At 49.2% G+C, this 25,239-nt stretch overlaps 1 protein-coding gene across 20 annotated transcripts in view; it reads left to right on the top strand.

Annotated features, from left to right (window-relative positions):
* C2CD5 (C2 calcium dependent domain containing 5) overlaps nt 1–25,239 on the top strand; it is a 92,557-nt gene that overhangs the window by 10,296 nt on the left and 57,022 nt on the right. For 9 of the 20 annotated variants that reach the window (XM_055118576.1, XM_055118571.1, XM_055118564.1 and 6 more), the window contains exons 2-7: nt 1,128–1,214; nt 5,425–5,596; nt 8,592–8,687; nt 12,216–12,371; nt 14,486–14,681; nt 19,966–20,117. In XM_055118576.1, coding sequence (XP_054974551.1) covers nt 1,128–1,214; nt 5,425–5,596; nt 8,592–8,687; nt 12,216–12,371; nt 14,486–14,681; nt 19,966–20,117 — 859 coding nt within the window. Of the gene's footprint in view, nt 1–1,127; nt 1,215–5,424; nt 5,597–8,591; nt 8,688–12,215; nt 12,372–14,485; nt 14,682–18,860; nt 18,986–19,965; nt 20,118–24,610; nt 24,803–25,239 lie in introns of those variants that run through there. The other 11 variants (XM_055118577.1, XM_055118574.1, XM_055118572.1 and 8 more) reach the window with 3 other exon arrangements.

The raw sequence follows: 25,239 nt of genomic DNA, 5'->3' as shown, positions 1-25,239 counted from the left end.
AGTGGGTTTTATGTTCTATTTGGTATGATCCGGCAATTCGCTGCTCGTGTTTGGGTATGCTCAAGAAGTCTTCATCTGGGGCTGGAGCGAGAGCACAGCGGGTAGGGCGTTTGCCTTGCACGTGGCTGACCCGGGTCCTGTTCCCAGCATCCCATATGGTCCCCTGAGCACTGCCACAGGTGATTCCTGAGTGCAGAGCCAGGAGTAACCCCTGTGCATTGCCAGGTGTGACCTAAAAAGCAAATAAAAAAAAAAAAAGAAAAAAAAGGGAAAAATGTATACAGGAAAATGTATAGAGAAGAGAAATATCATTGTGGGTATTTTTCTCTAGAATAAAGTTTCTAGACTGATCAAACAGTGGTATCACCAAACACTGTAAAAGCAGAAATAAGATTGCCGCTCAGAAAGGAAAGGATCTTATGTAGATCACATCTCGACCGTGTGCAAGACTCTCTAGTGCAGTTTGAGGTTGGGAAAAAGAGTCCATGGCCATGACTGACAGAAACAGGGAAAAGCTGGAAGAATTTAGGGCAGCTGCGGCCAGCTGGGAAGTGCTTCCCGCTTCTCCGGGCCCGTCTGCGACCCCACGGTCTCCGTTCCTTGCTGGAGACAAATCCTCGGGCCTCAGTCACCTTGGCCTGCCTCCCTTCCTTCCTTTTGGACCTTTGCGACTCGGTGCCTGCCAAGACCTGCTGGGAGGTGAGACAGTTTCCCTGCCAGCCCCTTTCCGTTGCCTCTAAAGATAGGGTCACGAAAGGCTTAATGACAGTGGCTGATTGCTGGTGACAGCGGGTGCAGCAGATCGGGGATTTCAGAGTACCTGGGTGGCGCTGGTCAGCTGCCTCCTTAGCTTCTGGTTTGGCCTCTCCGGGCGTCTTCGTCTCCATCTGGGAAAGTGTCCCCGAGGGCCCCTTGGCCCTGTCACCTGCTGCTGGCCTCCGACACAGTGGAGCGTGTCGGGGGAGCCTTGTCCCGGGCTCGTCCACACCCCGGGCCCACCTGGCTTTCTTCCGTGGCTTGAGGGGATCGTCGGCCCCCAGCCCCGCTGCTCCCTCCGCCCCTCGACTCATGCTGACGCTTCCTGACCCTTGATATTCATCTCTGTGTTATCTCTTGTTCGCTTTTAGGTAAAATTCGGCAATACCACCTTCAAGACCGACGTGTACCTCAAGTCCCTCAACCCACAGTGGAACTCGGAGTGGTTTAAGTTTGAGGTGAGTTTTTTATTGTTGCTGTTTTCAAATGGTTCCCCTCCCACCTTTTTTCAAATTGAGCCCCGTGTCTGCCTCCTTTCTCTTCGCCGACTGCGGCCAGGCGTGGCCGGGACCAGAGTTCCTTTTGCTGCGGCCAGACGCTGTTCTGCTCTGTGCACACATCTTGTCCGTCCGTCCACGTCTCTGTTGCTCGCTTGTCTTGTGCCCCTCCCCGCCGGCCTGGTCCTGGTGGGGGCGGCTGTGAACGCCGTAGGGAGTGTTTGTGCCTCAGTCTCACTTGTGCAGGGTCGAAGCCCAGAGGCGGAATCCCCAGGTCACGGGGAAGTTTGGTTGGTGAGGAACCGCCACACTCATCAGTGGCGGCGGGAGGACTCCCCGTGTCACTGCACTCCGGGATGACGGTGTATCCCGTGTCACTGCACTCGGGGTGACGGTGTTTCCTGTGACCCCCCCTTCGGTCCTCATGTCCCCACTTCCTCTGCCGTGTTCCTGGTGGAGTGAGAAAACGGAGGGACCTTCGGAGGAACGGTCGGCGTCAGGACGGAACTGCCTTTAATTGAAAGTACCCGTGATGCGGTCGTGGTGGAGTGGCTGGCAACAGCTGGCTCCGAGTGGGCGGGACCTCACAGCCGTTGTTTCCACGGTTCATTAAGGGAAAACTCAGACATGCGCACAAGCCTATTACTATGTTGAACTCTGTCACCGAAGTTGTCTACATTATGCTGTTCTTGTTTCATTTATTTTATTTTACTTTTTGCTTTTTGGGTCACATCTGGTGATGCACAGGGGTTACTCCTGGCTCTGCACTCAGGAATTACCCCTGGCTGTGCTCAGGGAACCATATGGGATGCTGGGAATAGAACTTGGGTTGGCCGTGTGCAAGGCAAACGCCCTCCCTGCCTCCCTGCTGTGCTATCGCTCCAGCCCTACTTGTTTCATTTATTACCCGGCCCCTGTTTTGGAATATTTCTGGGCAAAACCAAGATACTACATAGTTGCATGTGTATATTTTAAACAATTCAGTTGTTCAGAGAAAAGAGCCCCTGTCCCTTGGACAGGGATTTTGGCAGTGGTGCTCGGGGGCCGGGGGCCGGGGGCCACTCAGCTGTACTGGGTGCAGCGGCTGCTGCTACTTGCTGGGGATCAAACTCATGTTCCACCCCTCGAGCCATTTCCTGCCCTTAGTGCTGGGGTAGAACCCAGGGCGTCATACATGTGAAATGCCATAGAATCGCGCGCTCCAACCACAGCAAACAGTCCTCGGGGAGTTGGACCTCTTGGTGCTGGGGTAGAACCCAGGGCAGGGCGTCATACATGTGAAGCATGTGCACTACTCCTGGATCCCTCTCAAAAGCGAACCAGCACATCCGTGACCCTCACAGTAATCCCTTGATGTGTTTTGAGTCTTAATCTCCAGAGGGGAGGTTGCTTCTCAGGATCAGCGAGGAACTGGACAGGTAATGGAGTAAAGGCTTATGCTTATCCCTTATAATTAAGTTTCAAGGATTTGAACAAAGTACTAATGGCTGCGGAGATATTGTTTAGCCAGAGCATGTGCGAAAAAGAGCTAGTTGTTCAGCGAACCGTGGATTTGCCGGACACTCATGTTTACCATAGTGACAAACATTCATAGATTGCATCTTGTTCTCTGTTGGGTTTTAGGTCTCCTGCAGGCACCACAGGAGTGGGGGGTAGCCTGGAAGTATATCGTCGTCATGAGAACTAGTCCTTTGTATTCTGCCCTGGTCTTACTGCAGGTTCTGGGTGTGTTTTAGCCTCTCTTAGCGCTCCTGCCTCGCAGACAAGTTCAGCCGTTCTCAGCGTAACAAGGTGCGAGGACGCTGCTCATAAACTGTCCCTTCTCCCAGAGGGCACTAACCAGTCTCCACCTTGGGACGCGTGGGGCCCCGAGCTAGGGTCAGCTGGGTGCTGGCCGTCCTTCAGATTAAGTCCAGATGTGCACGACCTCGGAATCCGCAGCTCGGTCACAGCGCGGATCACCGTGCCTACGTGACGTGCACTAGAGGAGGCAGAACTGGAAAGTGTCCAGAGACCCGCCCACCCGGGAGGAGAGGAACTGTCCATAGCGCATCCCCCGGGTACTGGGCCCTGGGGTGGGGGAGGGACGTCCACGCCCCGCCGGGCTCAGCGCCCGGGAACCCTCCCTGCCAGAGGCCCAGTCCCGTTGCTCTCTGTCGTCACGACGGTGGTGCTCGAGGTCCGACTCCCCGAGGACTGTTTGCTGGGGTTGGAGCACGTGATTCTATGGCCTTTTCTCTGCTCGCCGGGGTTTCCTGGTAACGGCATCTCAGACAGCCACGCCCCGGCCGAGCAGAGTGGAGATGCCGTCCCGGCACGCAGGGGGGGCAGGAGAGAAGTGCCGGCCCCTGTTCTTTCCTCGCTCTCTCCGCCCCAGCTGCTGTGCCCGAGTCCTGCTGGTGGGCACGGCCACAGCGCACAGCCTGGGTGCCCAGCGGGGGTCCTGGCAGGGCCCTCTGTCTGCTCTGCACGCGGCCCCCTTCCTGCTGTGTCCGGTGGGGACAGAGAGACTGCGCGGGCCGCACCCTCGGGGCCTCGTTATGTGCCGGCAGCCCCGAGGCAAGTCGGGCTCCAGGGTAGGGCCCCAAGGGCCGGCGGGAGAAACCTGCAGTGGCCGCCTCCTCTCCCGCATGGAATCGTGGAATCGTGTCAGGAAGAGGCGAGGGAGCGAGGCGTGGGTGGGTCTCATTTGGGAACCCGAGTGGAAAGAGCCGTGTCGCTCTGACCTCCGGGTGATTCTCGGAAATGGCCCTTGGAGGCTGCGGCGTCCTCACGCGCCCCTCCCTCCGGGGGAGTCGCCCACTCCGGCAGGCGTTTCCTGCGGGAGTTTTTGTGGGATAGAGTGGGAAGTGCGGGCCGATACGGAGAGAAGGACTTGGAGTCTTTTTTTCTTTCTTTTAAAAATTTTTTTTCTGTAATGTAGGAGCACTGCTATTTATTCAGCCATTAATTAAGCTGATTGAGTTGGGCATGAACTCCACATTACTTTTTTTTTTAAAATTTTTAAATTTTATGAGTTAGTTCACAATGTTTGATTACATTCAATATTCAAACACCAATCCCACCACCATTACACCTTCCCACCACCCAATTCGGGATGTTTCCATCCCAGACCCCGATCTCTGTCCCAAAACACAACCGAAATAATGTATTTTGTATTGTCTGTTGTAAAGAACTGCTGAACACGCTTATAAAAAAGTGTTCAACTGTGAAGATTATTCTATTTTGGCAGGAACCATTAAAACATTCTATAGGATATCACTAACATGTTGTTAAAGTTTGGGTGATGTGAGCTTGGTTATATGTATCTGAAAATATGTATATATGTTTATGTATATATTTCCCTCTATGATTTGTTGCCTACTGTCTGAACCCCCTCAGATGTGGTGTGGTAACTATGGGGAATGGGTAGAGTGTTTTATGATGTGCCCAGGAATATGTTTACTCATATGTAAGGGGGAGTGGCCCTGAGCATGACTTTGTTTGGGTTGTGGAGGTTTTGGCTGCCGGGGCTGGGTCCCTTGGGGCGGGGTGGCTCTCACCCGCCCCCTCTGGGGCGCTTAGAACCTTGCTGGCTAACCATCCTGCCTTTGAGTTTGGCGGTGAACCGTTCTTTTTTTTTTTTTTTTAAAGACATTTGGCATCTTGTATACAAAGTTGCAGTTTCTGGAGTTAGACGCTTTACCTTTGTGCCTCACAAAAGGAAATGTCCCTCCCTCCCGTGTGGCACCTTTGCTGCGAGGCCCCCAGTGCCCACACGCGGGTTGGGGCTGGAGATCCCCCGTTCCCTCAGAGCTCATGGGGTGACGCCAGAGAGGGCACTTTTGCCCCCAGCCGCCTCGGTTTCGGCGAGGGGTGGGCACACCTAGTGGTGCCCAGGGCTGGTCCCCACACCGGGCTTGGGTGGCTCCCGGCTGGGGTCAGGGGTCTGCTCGGGCCCCCTGCGGGCCAAGCGGCCTCCCTCTGGGGCCCGAGCAGGGACTCTGTCCCCGAGCCGTCCCTTCCCGGGCTCCTTGCTCTGTGCCTTAAGACAAACCCTTAAGGTTTGTTTCATTTTTTCCTTAGAAATAAGGAATTTTTTTTTCCTTTTAACCCTGGGAGCCCTGAGATGTCTATAGTCGGTGCGTGAAGATTTTTAAGCTCTGAAGGTTTCACCCGAGGCTCCTTTCAGGTGGACGACGAGGACCTGCAGGACGAGCCCCTGCAGATCACGGTCCTGGACCACGACACCTACAGCGCCAACGACGCCATCGGCAAGGTGTACATCGACATCGACCCCCTGCTCTACAGCGAGGCCGCCACCGTCATCTCGGGCTGGTTCCCCATCTACGACACCATCCACGGTAAGGAGGCAGCGCCGGCCGGACCCGCCGCATCCCTCTGTGTGTTTCCGGCATCTTTCATGGCTGTGCGGGTACCGTTAGTAGGACTCTGCCCTGAACGTAGTGCGAGGCCGGATTTGTGTTTTACCTTACGTAAGCGCATTGTTTGAAAGTCATCTGGGAGGGGCTGGAGCGGCAGCACAGCGGGTAGGGCGTTTGTCTTGCGTGTGGCCCCGGGTTCGATTCCCGCCACCCCCCCTTTTTAATTTTTTTTTGGGGTCACACCCGGCAATGCACAGGGGTTACTCCTGGCTCATGCACTCAGGAATTACTCCTGGCGGTGCTCGGGAAACCATATGGGATGCTGGGATTCGAGCCCGGGTCGGCCGCTTGTAAGGCAAACACCCTACCCGCTGTGCTATTACTCCAGCCCCCCCGGCACCCCCTTATGGTTCCCCTGAGCACCACCAGGAGTGATTCCTGAATGCAAAGCCAGGAGTAATCCCTGAGCATCACTGGGTGTGACCCTAAAAAAAAGCAAAAAAAAAAAAAAGTCATCTAGTATTGGCATTTTTCCAGAATTTTTTCAGGTGGACAATATGGATATTTTTCTGCTTAAAAATTTCTTCAGACGTTTTCTGTTGCCGGATGCAGGGTTCCCAGAGTGGCCTGGGCCTTGGTGGGGGGCCCGAGATACCCGACACGTCTGCGTGGTCAGACTTGAGACCTGCTTCCAGCAGGATGCTTACACCCTTTGCTGTTTCTTTTATGTTTTATGTGTATACATATGTATTTTTTTAATCGGAGCCACACACATCATCGACCATTTTTACAGCCACTTTTCCCCAGGTGTACACTGGAGATTTTTAGGTTTTATGATGTGTAATGTCAGCACACGTCAAGCGCAGGGTGGGAATGGGAACGAGAACCCCAGCTTTTTTCCATTAAGCCGCATAGTACAGAGATTTACAAAAAGTAGTGTTATTTTTTTCCTCCAAATAATTGTTTTTATAAAAGTGAATAGTTATTTAGTGAAGTTGTAAATTAAAATTTTATAAATCCATTCATAAACATTGGCAAATATCGACAGATGAAATATTAAATGATATATAAGTACGGCAAATATTGACAGTTGACTCACACGAAGACTCTGAGATCCTCCGTAACTTTCTTTCTTGTCCCAGACGCAGTGATGCTCGGGGCTGGCTCTATTTTCAAGGCCCGCTCGGTGGAAGCACCCTGCCTGCTGTGCTGTGGCTCTCGCCCCACTCCACAGTGCTTTGGGGAGGGGAGGGCTGGGGCCAGCCCCGGTGGCACTCAGGGACCGTCCCTGGCTCTGTGCTCCGGATGATCCCCAGTGGTGCTCGGGGGAGCACGGTGTCGGGTCTTGGCTGTCGCAGCCACACGCTGAGAATTAATCTGAACTTGATTACAGTCGTAGCTGTATGCATTTCCACGTTGTATGTTGTCTACAGCTGGTTCATTATATGTATAGCCCCCCGTTTTTGAGGAACACAATCTTTTATTATTTCAGTGAGTAACTGAGCAAATCGTTCTTGACTGCCTTCCTCCATAAATTGGAATTTGGTGTGAAGTCTGGGCAGTCAGTTGTACTGATTTTTTATTTTTTATTATTTTTTATTTTTTTTGCTTTCTGGATCACACCCAGCGATGCACACGGGTTACTCCTGGCTCATGTACTCAGGAATTACTCCTGGCGGTGCTCAGGGGACCATATGGATGCTGGGAATCAAACCCAGGTCGGCCACGTGCAAGGCAAACGCCCTCCTCGCTGTGCTATCGCTCCAGCCCCTGTACTGATTTTTTAATTTTGGAGCTACACGTGGCGGTGCTCCAGGCCTACTCCTGGCTCTGTGCTCAAGGATCACTCTCGGCAGTGCTGGCGAGCCAAATGCGGTGCCAGGGATCCAGCTGGGGTCAGCCAAGTGCAAGGCCAGCGCCTTAATTCCTGTGCTGTCTCCAGCCCCCACTCAGTCCGGTAGGGATTGTGTCATTCGTATTTATGTGAGATATTCTGAAAATACTTTTTCACATTTTTAGTTTATTTGAATTAATATTCACTGCAAAGAATAAAACTTCACTTGTGTTAAATGAGATTCTTAGCTCTTTATAAGCGTTTTTTGTTTTGTTTTGTTTTTTTTTTTTGGCTTTTTGGGTCACACCCGGCGATGCACAGGGGTTACTCCTGGCTCTGCACTCAGGAATTACCCCTGGCGGTGCTCAGGGGACCATATGGGATGCTGGGATTCGAACCCGGGTCGGCCACGTGCAAGGCAAACGCCCTACCCGCTGTGCTATTGCTCCAGCCCCTTTATAAGCGTTTTTTTGGGGTTCAGAAGATCTGACTTTTAATCCTGCTTCTTTCATTTACTAGTAACACCTTATATACATTCTTTAACCGTTATTTAAACTTCTGTTGCTTCCTCTATAAAACGGGGGCAATAATATTTATATAGATGTTCCCTGGCTGATGTAAATATTTTGAGAGACTACACAAAACACTCAGAACATAACAGATACTCACCAATGTCATTGTCATCTCCATTATTATTATTATTATTTAAATAGCACTTCTCTCTAATTAGCCTCGGTTGAAATAAGTGAAGGCTTAAGTAAAATTGAAAATTATTTGTTGTTGGAGTGGGAGTACAGTGGGTCAGCCTGAATGTGGCTGTAGTTGGGTTTGATCCCTCAGCCTGCCAGGTGGGACCCTGAGCACAGGGCACAGAGCCAGCCTAAGCGTCACTGGGGGTGGCCCAAGACAAAAAAACAAGAAGGAAAAAAATGAAGAAGTTATTTATCTGGAATGTAGAACTGTTTTTCAGAAAGTGCTATCAAGAAGTTACTTATATCTGAAAAATTAGAAAACTACAGTTAGCATTGCCGTTGCTGTTGGCACATTGTTTAGAAACCACTGACATTTATTTGCTTGATTATTTAATTGTTTTATTTATTTTTTTAACGTAGTGCCTTGATTTTCCCTTTGAAATTCTAGGTATCCGTGGGGAGATAAATGTGGTTGTTAAGGTTGACCTCTTCAACGATTTAAATCGATTTCGGCAGTCGTCTTGTGGAGTCAAGTTCTTTTGCAGTAAGTGAAACATATTTCATTACTTGTTTTAAAACAGGAAATTGAATCATTCTTAAATCTGGGAAATTGGATTAATATTTCAGGAGGCTAATGGAAAGCCTGTTATCCTGTGGTCTTAATGCCGAGAACCCAAGTGTTTCAGAAACAGTCGCTCTCCTTCTTCCGGGGACTCTCTGCGTGCCTTTGAAGTGAGAGATGTCTCGTGTCGTCTCGGCCCAGAGAAGGCCAGTGGCTCAGTATTCGTTGGAAGAGGCCCGTGGCCTGGTCTCAGGAGTCTCGGAGGGGGAGGCAGCGCCCCCCCCCCTCCCGGTCTCGGCCGGAATCCCGTCAGCTGGCGGCAGCCCTGGGTGCCGAGGGAAGCGGGACCAGGGGAGGCTGCTGGCCTCTTTCCCAGATCGAGGGGAAACTCCATCTGCTACAGAAACAGCCCGGCCGCCCTTGCTGAAGGGCCCCACGGGTGCCTGAGCCCCGGCTGGGAGACCTTCCTGCTCCATCCGCGCCCCAGGGCTGTCCGGAGACAGGCGGGGATCAGGGCTGGTTTTCCCTGCTGGGGTGCGGCAGACCCACCCCTCCCCAGAGAGTCGAAGTTCTGGGTGCCGGTGCCCCAGGACCACCAGCCCAGATGCACCCGCACCCAGCCCCCAGCTTGGCCTGAGCTGTGTGAGTCCACGTCCACCCTGGCCACTTGCAGAAAGAAAACCACTGCCCGTGGGAGCATGGCCCGAAGCTGTGGCACCATGCAGGTGCCCGCTGTCCCGAACCCTGGCCTTGGGCCATCTTCATGGCCAACCGTAGGCTGAGGCTCTTGACAGGAGGGGAAGCAGACGCCACACTCTCTAGTATCTCTGAGTCGGGCAGCTCCCTCTCACCCCGCTGGGACTCACACGGACACACGGCCATTCGTGACAGATGGACACTCGGGTCTTGCCGAAGGCTTCTGTGGCCTTAGGAGTTACTGTTGGACACTCATGTGACAAGCCTATGCCGTGCACTAGAGCAGGATAACTCTTGCACACCAGGAGTTAAACGCCCCTGGAAAAGAAGTCCTGGAGTGATTTCACATCATTATTTATTACTATTAATCAAGGTTGATTTTTTTTTTCCCTGTTAACATCTTTCTTTCACAGATTAAAACATTCCATACCGTGTAACTATACACTGTCCAAAAAACTGAGAGAAAGAGGTGGAGAGGGGGAGAAGGAAATGAAAAACAGAGGGTGAGGGATGTAGCTCAGCGATAAGCACACAACTCACACCCTGTGTTTGATTCCCAGCACCCACAAACAAGCGCGGTAGCACTGTCATCCTGTTGTTCATCGATTTGCTCGAGCGGGCACCAGTAACGTCTCCATTATGAGACTTGTTGTTACTGTTTTTAGCATATGGAATATGCCACAGGGTAGCTAGCCAGGCTCTACCGTGCGGGCGGGATACTCTCCATAGCTTACCGGACTCTCTGAGAGGGGCGGAGGAATCAAACCCGGGTCGGGGCTGGGGCTGCGTGCAAGGCAAATGCCCTACCTGTTGTGCTATTGTTCCAGTCCATCCACAAACAAACCAAAAAACAAACAAACAAACCAAACAAACCAAAAAAAAAAAAAAAGATGAAGGGAGATAAACATTTAAAAAGACAAAGAGGAGAGAGAATTGTTTCCTTACTCCGGTGACGGGTCCTGTGAGGAACCGTGGGTGCAGGTATGGGGGGGCCTCTGGAGTGACACAGGCTCTTGCAGGCAGGAGTAAAATGTCACAGTGAAAATGGCTTCCCTGGGTGTGGGTCAGGACTGGACATAGCTGGGCATTCTGCAGCCAACCCGGATTAATGGGTTGGGAAACGCTCCAGTGCCGACTTAGCGCAGTACTCCAGCGACTAGCTTAAGAGACTCATGCCGGGTGTTCTCTGGCCCTCTGCTTTGAGCCTGGTGACATTTGCTGCTCCACGTCTGATAAGCATCCAGTCCCTGTGCCACCACCTGGCGTCTGGCTGGGGGTAGCAGAAGACCCCGACTCCTCTGCCCATGGCGGGAAGGAGCTGCCGTCTGGGATGTACACCAGCTCACTACTATCTTCTTTAAAAAACAAACAAAAACCAAACTTGGTAATGCTGGTGTCTATAAAAAAAAATTCTATATACTTGAGAAAGATGCAGGATGTCACCAAAAAATGGATTGTTTTGTATATATTAATTTATTGACGTCACATTGGTTTGCAAGCAGGTAAGTGGTGTGAATTAGTGTTGCAGGGGTAAGGCTGCCGTCCCTCCAGAGGCTAATGTCCCTCCACCATCGCTGATGACACCGTCGCCTTCCCCTCGCCCGCCTCCATGGCTTCGTTTTCTCGTCAGTCTCAGGGTTTGTTTGCACTGTGCGTTTCCTGTTCCCGGCCTCCTTCTCTCTCTTGCCTGTGACTGGGGTCACCAGCATTTGTTGCCTGTTCTGTTCCGCCTAGCGTAACTGCCTCCATTTTGCTCAGTGTCATCGCAGACAGCAAGGCCACGTCGTTCTTCCCGCCTGTGCGTGTGGAGACCCGCATCTCGTCGTCCCTCATCTGCCCCTGGCCGTGGCTCGTTGTCAGAGTCACCCGTGTCTCTGCGGATGCCTGTTTTTCTGTTCTTCGGATGGTTACATCCGTGAGGAATAGAAGGATTGGAGAGTAGATAGATTTTTTTTTTCTTATTGTGTCACTGTGAGATACAGTAACAAGTTTTCATGTTTGAGTTACAATCAAGCAATGACCCAACACCCAGCCCTCCACCAGTGCACAGTCCCCACCACCAATGCCCCAAGTAACCCCCCTTTCCCGCCCTCCCACTGCCTTCATGGCAGACAGTTTCCCCCCATACTCTCTCTCTACTTTTAGGCAAGTGGAAACATAAACAAATGGTACTACATCAGACTAAGGAGCTTCTGTGCCTCAAAAGAAACAGTGACCAAAATACAGAGAGAGCCCACAGAATGGGAAGGAATGTTTACCCAGAACCCCTCTGATAAGGAATCGACATCTAGGATATACAATACTGGTGGATAGATCTTTTTTTAATTTTTTTTGAGAAATCTTATTCTTTTTTCCCTAGAAACAGAACCAGTTCACCTTCCCACCAGCAGTGCGGGGTGTGTGTGGGATTTGGGCCTCTCCTAGGTGCTACTCCTGCCTCTGTGCTCACGAGTGACCCCTGGCAGTGCTGTGGGGCAAGCGCCCGGCCCTTCTAGACTGTTCCTCCAGCCCCAAACGAGGATTTCTTTGTCTCCATGTCTCTGCCAGCACTTGTTTCCGGCATTTTTGATACAGGGCCTTTGGACAATGCCATATTGTTATTTTGCTTTGCAAGAAATCAATTACTTCTAAGAATAAAGTGGCTCTTAGAAGGCCGATCGGAAAGGTTATTGTTATAGTTGCTTAGAGATGATCACAGTAAAAATGTCTTTGTATTATTTATATCCAAGAGGAAAGAACTTAGTTTTATAGTTGAAGAATAATTGAACCTAGCGTGTGACCAGTGGAAGTTTGATGGAAACTCTGTCTTTGCAGCTACGTCTATTCCAAAGTGCTACCGAGCTGTGATGATTCACGGGTTTGTGGAGGAGCTTGTGGTCAACGAAGACCCCGAGTACCAGTGGATCGACCGGATTCGCACCCCGCGGGCATCCAACGAGGCCAGGCAGAGGCTCATTTCTTTAATGTCAGGTATTTTGAGAAACAAAACAAAGCTTCCTTACTGACCGACTCAAGGCTCAAGTTTCCCACTTCTCTGTGATAAGTTGTCTAAGGATTCTGATGTGTACATATCTCCTTACCCCTGGCTCGGTGCTTCCGAACCCACGCATTTTCCTCTGATACCTTTCTTCTATCTAGCTTCTTGGGGCCACCCCCAGCAGTCCTCCAGGATTGCTCCTGAGTCTGTACTCAGGAATCACTCCTGGCAGTGCTCAGGGCACTGACGGTCATGGGCACTGGGGATTGATCCTGGCCTGCTGCAGCTGCCTTACCTGCCGTGCTACTGCTCCGCTTCCATCTTAATACTTTTACAGATCAGCTTTCTAGCTTTAGGGACTTTTCTGTTTTGTTTTTGAGTCACTCCCGGTGGTGCTCAGGGGTCACGTGTGCTGGTGCTGGGGATCTGAGCAGGGTGAGGACATGGCTGCATGTTAGGCGGTGCCGTACCCGGGGCTGTTTCTCCAGCCTCCATTCATATCCGAGAGTCCCTTCATAGCTGGGACAGTTTGGCTCTCGGAGAGGCAGGAGCTAATTTTCTTCCCTCTAGCATTCATTTCTAGGCGCAGTTCAGGTAATATCTCTAATTTCGTTGTTGTTGTTGTTCAAAGATTGTTTTTAATATTCCTTTAACCACTTGTCATTTTATATTTCATTGAAGAACCTGTTTATCATCTACAAAGACTGTCTATGTGTATAGATGTCTCATGGTCTGTATAAGAATATAAGAATAAGTATACTTATATAGATTAGATAATCTTTAATTTTGGGGGGCTCCACACCTGGCAGTGCTCCGGGCTTACTCCTGGCTCTGTACTCAGCTATTATTTCTGGCGAGTCTTGGGGAACCATCTGGGGTGCCAGGAATCAAACGTGAGTCAGCGAGGTGTAACACGAGTGCCCTACCTGCTATACCTTCTCTCTGACCCCCAAATATTAATTACATGCAAAAATTTATATGTTTAAAAATATGAAAATATTCTTAATAAAGACAGTAGCAACAACGTGCTCTTTGTGTTCCTGGAGCGAGCAGACACCATTGGGCTACGCTAGTACGCGACAGGGACAAATGAAGACGTTGCTGGTGCCCAGTGTTACAGTGATATGTTATTTAGCGTAAGGGATATAAGTGATAGAATTGTCTTACATGTAAATTATAAAATGTTGCTACATTACTTGGTATAAGTCAGTATTTCTAGATGCCGCGTAGTCTCCGTGTTTATATGTAGCATACCATCTAAGTGACACTTTTTCTTCAGCATCTGTTTTTATGGGTGGTTAGTCTGGGGGCATAGCTAGTGGTGTCTGTGGGTCACCCCTGCCCGGTGCTCTCGGGTCTATCTCAGACGTGCTCAGGGGACCCTGCATTGGTGGAGACTGACCCATGGTTCCTGCATGCGAAGCCTGTGTTCAGCACTTTGATGTGGCCTGAGCCCCGTAATATTTACTTTTTTTCAAATTCGTTTCTCTACCATCCTGCCAACTGCACTAGATTGGGACTTTATTTCCTGTGTTCACTGCTGTGTCTCTAGCACTCAGAACAAAGGGGCAGTGCCAGGCCCACAGTACGCTGTAGCACTGCAGCACTGTCGTCCTGTTGTTCATCGATTTGCTTGAGCGGGCACCAGTAACGTCTCCATTGTGAGACTTGTTACTGTTTTTGGCATATCGAATACGCCACGGGGAGCTTGCCAGGCTCTGCCGTGCGGGCGGGATACTCTCAGTAGCTTGCTGGGCTCTCCGAGAGGGACAGAGGACTAGAACCCAGGTCGGCCGTGTGCAAGGCAAGTGCCCTACCCGCTGTCCTATCGCTCCAGATCCACACAGTACACAGTCCAGATTATTGCAGCAAATTATTTCAGCAAATGAATGTCGAAGGAATGATCCTTCTTTGCACCTCTGTAAAATGCAGTTACTCATCGGCTTCCTCGGAGTAGAAGGCTAGACCAGAAATCTTCTTTGGTTCTTTTCAAATCTGAAAATCAATTTTTTTTTTGGGGGGGGGGTCTCCTCTGTCACCGACATATGCAGCTTTCTATGGTACCGTGCCCGAGGATGAAGCAGGACATATTTTTTTCCCTTTGCAGGTGAGCTGCAGAGGAAGATTGGCCTGAAAGTGCTGGAGATGAGAGGAAATGCGGTTGTCGGGTACCTGCAGTGCTTTGATCTGGAAGGCGAATCTGGGTTAGTGGTACGCGCCATAGGCACAGCCTGCACGCTGGATAAGCTCAGTAGCCCCGCGTTCCTTCCTGCGTGCAGTTCCCCATCCAAAGACATGAAGGAGTAAGTATGAGTCCGTGGGTTGTTTTCATGGCACTTGTTACCTTTCACTTACTCATTTCCATTTTATTTCGAACATTCTAGTAGAGATGTTCACCACGAGCTCTTTTCTATGTCAGTTTTCTTACTAGAGGTGACTACCCCAGTGTGAAGCTCAAGACTCTTTAGTTATTCCTGATATTTTATTCCTATGGTCTCGGTATGACGTGTAAGCTATGCACAATCAAACTTAATTCTGGATCTTTAGACAGTGTATGTCCGAGGCAGGAAATGGCTGTTGAACATGGAGAGGTTTGCTTCCTGTCTGTGTAGTCCTTAAACCCCTGCAGCCGAGAGTCCAGTTGCAGTTAACTATCCGCATCCTGGAAGAGTTGACTCTCGTGGGTTCCACCTCCAGTGCCTGCCGAGGCCGAGAAGTCCATGTGAATCACTGTGTGCAAAAGGGAGTAGCGGGGACCCTGTAAGGCGGACATTGGCGGCCTTTCTCAAAAGCCAGATAGTAACTATTGAGGCACTTGCTATGTAATTTCTTGTCTTTTTCTTTGTTGACCAAACACTGCTGTTTCTGATCTAAAGGACTAAAAACCCTTTCTGTTGTCTGGGTTTGACTTCTGTGGCATCCTTCGTATGTCCATAGGGGATGCTTGAAATGAAAACTTCTTTTTTTTTTTGGTAGAAGGGAGAGCAACCCCTCTCTCTTGTTGGGTCCTAGAATGACTGACTGTGACAGGGCTAGTCAGAACTGCAAGGACTCCATCTGTCCGGAAAGGCGTCTACGGGAGCCTTTAATCTAGAAGTTCTTGCGAGTAAAAGGACCAGTGGATTTATTTTAAATGACCAGAAGGCTGAGGTCAGCAATTCTGCAGGTAGCCCAGAAGCGTCCATGGATGCAGCCAGTGAGTATTGCACGTGTTCACATAGAATCGGGCATCTCCGAGCTCCGGCCTGGCTAGCAGGTGGCTTCCTGATCTTCCCTGTCCCCCAGGTAGTCAGATCCCGTTCCTCAGAGATTTGGAAATGCTTCCGAGCCGCGGAGTGGTCAGTGGAGACTGATTCAGACTGAGACTGGCGAGCACTAGGAAGTTTCCTCTTTAGAGCTTTATTCTTTTAAAAAAAGAAATCCTCTCTTATGGCCTCGGGTTAATTTTCATCACAAGAGGAAGCATTGCTTAATTTTTTTAGGAAACGTTTTAAATTTGCTTATACTCCATTTGAGGTTCCTTTTTCGTTGTTATTTGTTTGTTTGGGGGCCACACCCTGTGGTGCTTAGGGGTCACTCCTGACTCTGTGCTCAGCGGTCACTAATGGGGAGCTCACGGGACCATTTCCGGGGCTTGAACCTGGGTCGGCCACGTGCTGCAAGGCAGACGCCCTCCCCGCTGTCTCTCGGCCCCCAGGAGATCTGAGATATTAGGCGCGTGTTGCTGCACAGGCGTAGTCAGAGGGTAGGAGTCACTTTGTGAGGGACTCGGGTGTTTTTCCTCTTTCCATAGCAAGTTTGAGTAAAGGTCAGATCCCTCCTCCCCATCCCCGCCAGCCCTGTCCGCACTGTCTCACGGGGCCTGGGTTTTGCATCTGTGTTGTTTGAGGTTTTTCTCTTTTCACTAAATTACTTGGTGGAGAAAGCAAACCGTACTACCTGTTGGTATTTAGAGTTGTGTGTGGAGTAGGGAGTGTGTTTGCCTACTCCAGGGGCAACTCTGTTAGTGTGGATATTTTTTGTGACTCTGCCTCTCTTTCTCTTCTGTTTTGGTTGTAGCCCTTTGCTTTAAATAGTCAAGTATTCATGCCACGAAGAATTTAATTTGCCTCGTTAATATTTTCTGAAATAGTAATGACTGCTTGTCAAGTGATTAGAAATAACCAAACAAATGAAACTGTAGATGGATTCCTTTCAACCGGTTTCTTTGTATTGTTGATAATGAATGAAGCCGAGGACTAGTTTAAAATTAGCTTATGATTCAGCTAATTATAATTATTCTAGTATTTAATTATGGTATTGTTGATTTTGGACAGGAATTTGATGAAAGGTGGTGTGGATTATGTTTCTGTCTGAGTGGATTTAATTTCAGAAGTGCCATTATGTTTAGTAAGGAAACCTTTTATTCAAGTAGACTGGTAAGGATTAAAATGTCAAGAATGTGTTATGGTTATGATTTAGTGTATTTGGATTTTAAATTGAACATTTTGCAGTGTTCATTTGATTTTGATTTTGTGAGTGGCTTATTCTCTTTCATCAGTGTGGTTCCCCCCACCCCCCTTAGATGTTTAATGCAATGTACAATATAAATCTCTGGTCTTCGCTGACTAAACTACCTTAATGGTAGAAGTGCATAGAAGTATGATTTATTTTTTTTCTACTTAAAAAATTAAGTACTTCTAAAGAGAGTTTAGCTCCCATTTCTCCATGGGACACTGATTTTTAAGACATTAAATCTGTTAGTGACTATAACAAAGAAAAAACAAGCAAAATCATAGTTGTTTGCATAAAAATTGGAGGCCAATGAGATGTTTGATTTTTTCCCCAATAATAAAACACATTTTAAATTTAAAGTAGTGGAAGAGAGTGACATAGAACGTCCTGGAGTGTGCAGCTGCATTTGCGGCCACGTGACCTCTTACAGCCTCGCTGACCCATGGGTTTAGCATACATGCGTGTAATCTCTTACACAGGGCTGAAATGGCTCCAGGAGGAAACACAGCAATCTCCACACACCTTCCTCTTATAGTGGGGGGAAGGTGCATGGTGGTGGGATTGGTGTTTGAATATTAATTGTGTTTGAATATTAAATGAACTATTGTGAACAACTTTATAAAAATAAAATAAAAATAAATTTAAACTAGCAGCAAAAGTAGAAATATTTGCCCTGTTATAAAAGTAGCAATAATTTAAGAAACTTGTCTCTAAATTACTAAAGATAATTATTGCCAAGTAATAATAGCTTATATTTTAGCCTTGAAAATTGCGATTTTGCGGGAATGTCCACTGGGTGATAGAAAGGCCAGGAAAAGTTTGGTTCTTAGCCTGCTTGTCATTTGAATTCTGAAAATGGGATCCAGTAGCTTTAGTGTGTGAGTATTTCCCCTAGTTACGTCTGCATAAGGAAAGGCAGCACGTGGTGAGGTGAGAGGTGGTACGGAATCCTGGGTGCGGGTTCAGCTTCCTTTGCTCCCGTCCTGTGTCACTGCCCTCTTAGCTGGGTCCCTTGCGGAGAGTTTCCGTGTGACGCAGAGCGTACGCGCCCGTGCTGTGGCTGGTCACGGGCAGGCGTTCCTAGCGCAGCACTTTTCAGAATGTGCTCTCATAAACTCTGCCTACGTTTCCGTTCCCTCTGTTTCAGCGGTAGACAGGAACCCTTCACATTGTTTATTGAACTTTTTGGTGGGTTGGGGGGTTCCCAGGCGGCGCTAAGAGGCCGTGTGGTCCACGGGGGCGGCTCCGGCAGACACTGAGGCCCTGCTTAGCTGGGGGGCACCGGGGCACGCCTGGCAGTGCCGGTAGCTGGGGCAAGCGTGTGTCACCGGGCACTGGGCACGGGGCCTTGCCCACGTGTGGCCTCGCCCATCGCGTCAGACCCCCCCCTGCCCCCGCTGTCTGTCCAGCGTGACCCGGCTTCAAGCTCGGTGTCGGCGCTGAAATGCCGCCAGGCCTCTCTGCGTCCGTCCGTCCCGTGTGTCATCGCTCCGTGGTGGCCTCTTCCACGCCCCGGAGCCTTCCTGCCTGGAGGTCCCAGACAGCGCAGGGAGACCTCCCTCGAGGAAGTGGCGTTCTGCCAGCCCCGTCCCTCTCTCCCTTTCAAGGGGAAACAGGCAACAGGAGGACTCGGGCTCCATTTCTGTGGGTGTTTTCTCCCCCAAAGCCAGTGTGGTTGACACCCCTGCGAGCATTTGAAAGCAGCGGAAGGTCCGAGCGAGTCCTGGCCTTACTAACCGCCCCCCGGCCCTCTGCTTGCCGCTCTCTTTGCTCCTTGGCACTCACGTCACTAACCGGATCCTTCGGACTAGAGCTTAGCATCGAGGCTTAGCTTCCGAGTTCCAGCCTGACTCCTGCATGCGGGGGACTCGGAAGGAGTCCCTCTCCCCTCCCTCCCGCTGCCCGGGAACGAGTCTAACGTAACTTTTGCTGTCTGTTGTATGTACTGTTTTCTCTCCTCCCACTGTGACCCCCGCACGCCCCCCCAGGTCTCCGCTGGTCCACCCTCCAAGCCATGGATGCCGCTCGACTCACAACAGCCCAATTCACACTGCTACTGGCTCCCGACTTACTCAGAACTTCTCTGTGTCTGTTCCCACTCTCATCTACACTGGTACGAGACCGCTCAGACCGCAGAGCTGGGGTCGGCAGGCCAGGGGCCGAGTGGCCGTGGGGGCAGGCAGGCAGGGAGCCAGGCCCCCCCCTCGCCGAGGCGTCGCGTCCTCCTCTCCTGCTCTCAGGGCAGCCGCAGGAAGGAACGGCGTCGGCAGCCGCCCCCCCAGGTGCTGGCTCCTCGGAGGCCAGGGTGGTCTCCAGCCTCCAGGGTCTCTTCCATAGATCTCGGGGCACCCCCGCCACGTACATGCGCCTCAGGCCGCCGTTTCTGTCTTGGGCGGGAGGGAAAACGGCGGGTTGGATTGGAACTGAACTCCCTGCCCAAGCTGCCCGGGGCCTTGTTTTCTCCATGTACCGAACCTGTTTCGGGCGCCGGGTTTGTTTTCTATGGAAGAGACCTGGTGGAAAACAGGTAAGCAACGGTTCTGCAGAAACACAGACCAGGCCCCCAGTGTTCTCCGTAGCGCTGCTCCCGCCCCCCGGTGTGTTTTTAGCTGTGGCACTCTTGATGCTATGGGATAAGGAAACAGTTTTCTTTTGAAGATAACCGTGTGTGCAAATATAAAAACACTTAAGGAATATTTACACACACCATTTGCAGTCATCATTTTTTTTTTCCTTTTTTAGAACTTAAATAAAAAAAGCATTGTTTATTTGAACATATTTTCAGTCATGTATTTATTCTTTTTATTTCTCCCTTTAATATTTTTTAACCCCCCCCTAAGTCTGTCATTTCACGCTTTTTTGCATTTTTACTTGGCTTATTAACTGTTTCGATGCAGATAATTATTTATCTGGAGAGTGATGAATGGTTAAACGGCCGTCGGCTCTCTGGGACCTCATTCCCGAATCCATCAGTAAGGAACGGCCGCAGGCCCCGCCCCAGCCCTGGCCTGGTCAGCGTTTGGATCATGCGGCCCCGCCCCGTCAGGGTCCTGGCGCATGATGACTTAATATTTCTCCACCTTCTTCTGGCAGGCATCCCTTCAATGAAGATCCCAATCCCAATACTCACTCATCAGGACCCTCCACCCCTCTGAAAAACCAAACTTATTCCTTTTCACCTTCCAAGTCCTACAGTCGGCAGTCCTCCTCTTCCGATACAGATTTGAGTTTGACACCCAAGACTGGTAAGGTGCCTCCACCCACTGTTATTTCCTTCTCGTTTTTTTTTGTTTGTTTGTTTTGTTTTGTTTGATTTGGTTTTGTTTTTAAGTTTTGTTTCTGTTTCTGACTAGCTTTCCATCCGAGCCTTTCTTCCTTTTGGCATTTGAGTTTAAAAAGAGAATGTGTGAATGCAGACCCTTTTTATAGTTCCTGCAGTGAAAATATTGACATTTTGCATACCGTGAAAAGCTCTTGCTCAGGGAGATTTACCTGGTGTTGACTGCTGAGTCACAGTCAGAGCTGTGAGGCCCAGGGTTTAATTTTGCATGGAGATATTTTTCATTTTATGCTCAAAGTAAGAAGAACCATGTCTCTAAGCATTTGGATGGGAGGTGACAGTAGCAGCTTGTAGTTATATATTTTTTTGATGCATTGTTTTGCATTAATTCTGAATTTAACGATAAGATTTTATTATCAAAGAAAAGGCCTTTAGAATAACTTTGAAATATATAGCTCTCTGGCCATGTATTTATTAATTTCTTTTTTTTCTTTCTTTTTTTTTTTTTTTTTGCTTTTTGGGTCACACCTGGCAGTACACAAGGGTTACTCCTGGCTCTGCACTCAGGAATCGCCCCTGGCGGTGCTCAGGGGACCATATGGGATGCTGGGAATCGAACCCGGGTCGGCCGCGTGCAAGGCAAACGCCCTACCCGCTGTGCTATTGCTCCAGCCCCTGATTTATTAATTTCTTATAAAAAAGACATTTGGTTTTGCTGCCCTTTCCTTCCAGGTAGCAAATAGCATTTTCATTTATTCCTGCATATTTCAGTGCTTAAAGTTACCACTTTCCGCAGCACCTGTGGTCTCCTGAGCACCGTCAGGAGTGACCCCCAGGGGGTCAGGAGCAGCCCCTGAGCTAGGCCAGGGGCGGTCCCTAAACTTAAGGAAACCAACAGAACTGATGGGCACTTTCCCTCTTCCCTGTTTGTATTCTGATGATCTCCCTGGATGTTCATAGTGAAAAAAGGGTAGGAAATCAAATGCATCAGATTCTCCTTGAGCTAAAGTGACTATTGACATAGTCAGTTGCTTTTTGGGTTGCTTATTTTTGGGATGCCAGTGACTGAAACCAGAAACATGTAAGGCCTGTGCTCTGCGGCTGAGTGCCCGTGCCCCTGGATGGTGATGCCTTCTCTGGACTTGGGGCCACACTCAGTGATGCTCACGGACTGTTCCTGGTGTAGAATCGCATCCAGTGGTGCTCAGGGGACCAGGAGGTGCTGAGGAGTCAGCCCAGGCCTCCCGCTGCAAAGCCTGTGCCCGCCCTTTGGCGCTGGCTCCCCTGGGAGCCAGATGATTGTTGTTCTTTTTTCTTTTTTTTTCCCTTTAATGATTTTTGTTTTTTTTGCTCTTTGGGTCACACCTGGCGATGCACAGGGGTTACTCCTGGCTCTGTACTCAGGAATCACCCCTGGCGGTGCTCAGGGGACCATATGGGATGCTGGGAATTGAACCCGGGTCGGCTGCGTGCAAGGCAAACGCCCTACCTGCTGTGCTATCGCTTCAGCCCCTAAGATGATTGTTTTTAAGGGAAAAAATAGATAAAGTAAACAGCAAGTAGTCTGCAATTTATGTGAATACTGTTTTCTTTCTTTTTTTTTTTGTCCAGCAGATTACTGGCCAGATTGATGAAAGCATTTTTTTTTAGTTCATGTTTGTGTTGCTTAAAATTTAAGATTTACTATCTTTCATAACTTTATGTTGGATAAGAAATGTATAAACTGGCTCCAGATTTTATGACATCAATTCATCAGTGAAACAATGAAAAAGAAATCTAATTTCGAAAACAGTGCTAGTTCTAAGGAAAGGCCCTTTCCTCGGGCGGGGGTGGGGGCCACTCCGTGCAGTGCCCAGGGGCCACTCCGGGCAGTGCTGGGGATGTGCCCAGCCCGCTGTGTGCCAGGCAGACTCCCACCTACTGTACCCTGGCTCTGGGCCAGAAAGGACCTTTTTATTTTGAAAAACCTGTATGTTTTCTATCTAATTTCATAAGTGTAGTCGCAAAATGTAAAGATGCATAAGGAATACATTTTTGAAAGACTAGCTATTTATACATGTGAAATCATGAACGGCATCTAAGAATAGTTTGACTTTGATAGCGATTGATCCTTTGGAATATGGCAAGTTAACCAACCATATTTATGCCACAGAAACAGCCGTTCAAACTTTTTGTTTTGTCTTAAAAGAGAACTGAGATTCTGGAATTGAAATGTCTAACAGTCAAAATGGGACTTAGGATAGTATTTAAAAAATAAAAGTTTTGTTTGTTTGTGGGGGGAGTGTCTTTGGGCGGGGCTGTTTTTGGGCCCTCCCTGTTACTTGTGGCTCTGTGCTCAGGGTCACTCCTGGCTGTGCTCAGAAACCCGTGTGGTGCCTGGGCTCAAATCTAGGTTGGCCACACGCAAGGCAAGTGCCTTAACCTTTGAACTGTCTCTCTGGCTCTGAAGAATAATGAAGTTTTTAAAAAAGTTTTGAACTCTGCCCATTGATTTTTTTTTTCAAACCATTTTCAAATTTTTTAGTTTTTGCCATGCCACAAATACTTTTTTATTTTTTGCTTTTTGGGTTATACCTGGCGATGCACAGGGGTTACTCCTGGCTCTGCACTCAGGAATTACTCCTGGTGGTGCTCAGGGGACCATATGGGATGCTGGGACTCGAGCCCGGGTCGGCCTTGTGCAAGGCAAACGCCCTCCCCTCTGTGCTGTCACTCCAGCCCCACAAATAGATTTTTGAAAGTGTGTCCTTGGGCTGTTTCTTTTTCTTCAGTTCGTCACGAAGGCCACATAAATCAATCTCCAGAAAATCGTCATGTGACACATGAACGCAGACCGCCCCTTGGCCCCTAGTAGCAATCAGTACTGTGCTCTCAGTGGAAACGCCTGTGCTTTCATTTCCTAGCTCCAAATTTTTACTTTGAAAATTTCATTTATAACAGTTATAATTTTCATGTATTTCTGTATTTCTCAGCTTCCCCTCAGTTACATTGTTTAATGGATAATTCTTTGCCTTAATTAACAGCATATTTATAGGACATTAACAATGTCTAGTTACTTCTGCCCTTTCTCTTGGGTCTCTAACTATAAATATCTCCAGGCTCTGAAGAGGACTGTTCCTACGTTTTTTGGAGATTTAAAATGGCAAAGTTATGATGGTTTTCTTAAAGCCAAGATTCCATGTAAAAAAAACACATGATTTTTTTTTTTTTGGCCATCTGATCCATCTATATACAAAATCAGTATTGAGAAGCAGAATAAATATGCTGATTAGAATGAAAATAATTAGAGTAGGGAGCCAAAGCTAGAAGTCCTCCATGAAGCTCAGGCCCGGAAAGGCGCTTTTTCTCTTCATAGTTAAATTTCAGATAGGACTTGTTTTAAAAAAATTTTATGTTTCTGTAAGGTCTAATTTTGGACACAAGGCTTTATTTTCTTCTTTCTCCCCCGAGCACTTAGGTGATGGGAGGGGAATTTTAGAATGCTAATGTTAGGACATGGATTTCATACAAAATTGAAGTTGACTTTTACTTAAACATATCTTTGGCCTTCCAGGCAGTGTGCGGGGGGGCCCCTGGTTCTTGGGTTAAACTTGGGGTCCATGGAGCATCCAGACCCTCCGCCCCAACAGCCCACACAAGCACGAGCCAGGCAGAAGTTAATGTTTTTTTCTTTTTTTTCTTTTTCCCTGCTTTTTGGGTCACAAAAAGGCGATGCTCAGGGGTTGCTCCTGGCTTTGCACCCAGGAATTACTCCTGGCGGTTTTCAGGGGACCACATGGGATGCTGGGAATCGAACCTGGGTTGGCAGCGTGCAAGGCAAATGCCCTTCCCTCTGTGCTGTCACTCCAGCCCCATTATTTGGAATTAATAACGGCATCTCTCCTCCTCAGTACTCTTTTTTTTTTTTTTAAATAAAATGGATATTCAATTATACACTTGTAGTTACTATTCCTGGCCACTCAGAGTTTATTTTTGAGGCAACCCGTTTCTGGCTTGAAGGATTTTTAACGTGCATTTTAACCCTTCACATTTTCCACATTCTCCTTTTTTTTTTTTTGGTGGGGGTTAGGGGCATACACCCAGTGGTGCTCAGGGCTTACTCCTGGCAGCCTTGGGAGACCATATGGGGTCCCGGGGATCAAACCTCATTCCCGCCCCACCTTCCACGTTCTTAAAAACAGGCAGCAAGTTGAACTGGAGAAACCCGCCCTAGGCTGAGAGCACAAACCCACACTCCAGATCGTGCAAGAGTTTTGTCCCGCGTCAGGCGACGCCCGTTCATTTATATTAGGCTGGGTCGCTGGTCTCGCTAATGATTTCATATGCTCAGTGTAACCTGTGTATGTATTTTGAAATTCATTTTTACTGTTCTGTTTTGCTTCATCATTGCTTTCCTTCCCTTGCGTTTTCTGATCATCTTCTGAACCTGCACCTTTTCTCTGCCACTTTCCTCCACAGCACCTCCCCCTCAGGGGCCTAGGATGCGCCCGAGCCCCAGCTCCCCCTCTCTCTATTGCGCTTCCCTCCACCTCAGTCAGTCCTGTCTCCTCCTCTCGGACTCTAGCCTTCCCCCTCATCCTTCTAGCCCTGTCAGCCCCGTGCTGAGGAAAAGTGTTTCTTTCAGCGGAGAGCTGTTCCTGGCCGCCTCTGGTAGGACCCCATTATGTCAGCTTTCGTAAACCCTGTATTTCAAATCCGGTTTGAAAAGAAAAAAAGTAAATGAATGTCATGCTCTAAAGAATGACTGGGTGTTTCGCACGGGGCGCCCTAACACTGCTTACGCACAGAGGGAATCCGATGGGAGCCACGGGCGGTGGTGGAGCGTTGTGGGATGGGAAGTTGCGGACACTCTGCAAGTGACGCGTGGCATATGAAACATTCATGCCGACGGGCCCCGATGTGTGTGTCTCCAGTGACCGAGGCGCCCGTTGGCAGAGTTCTGTCGCAGACGCTTTCATTCTCCCCCTCCCTCCATTCATGTTGGGCCTGTGCCACCGTGTCACCGAGCCGTAACGCTCCATCCACGAATGGATGATTCCACCGGAGTCAGTTCACATTTGATTTTGGTGATGTTTTTCATTACCCTT

Source organism: Sorex araneus, chromosome 10 (genome assembly GCF_027595985.1).
Source record: "Sorex araneus isolate mSorAra2 chromosome 10, mSorAra2.pri, whole genome shotgun sequence".
NCBI classification, from domain to species: domain Eukaryota; kingdom Metazoa; phylum Chordata; class Mammalia; order Eulipotyphla; family Soricidae; genus Sorex; species Sorex araneus.
The sequence above is the reverse complement of the archived record's forward strand: the minus strand, read 5'-3'. Positions and strand labels throughout refer to the sequence as shown.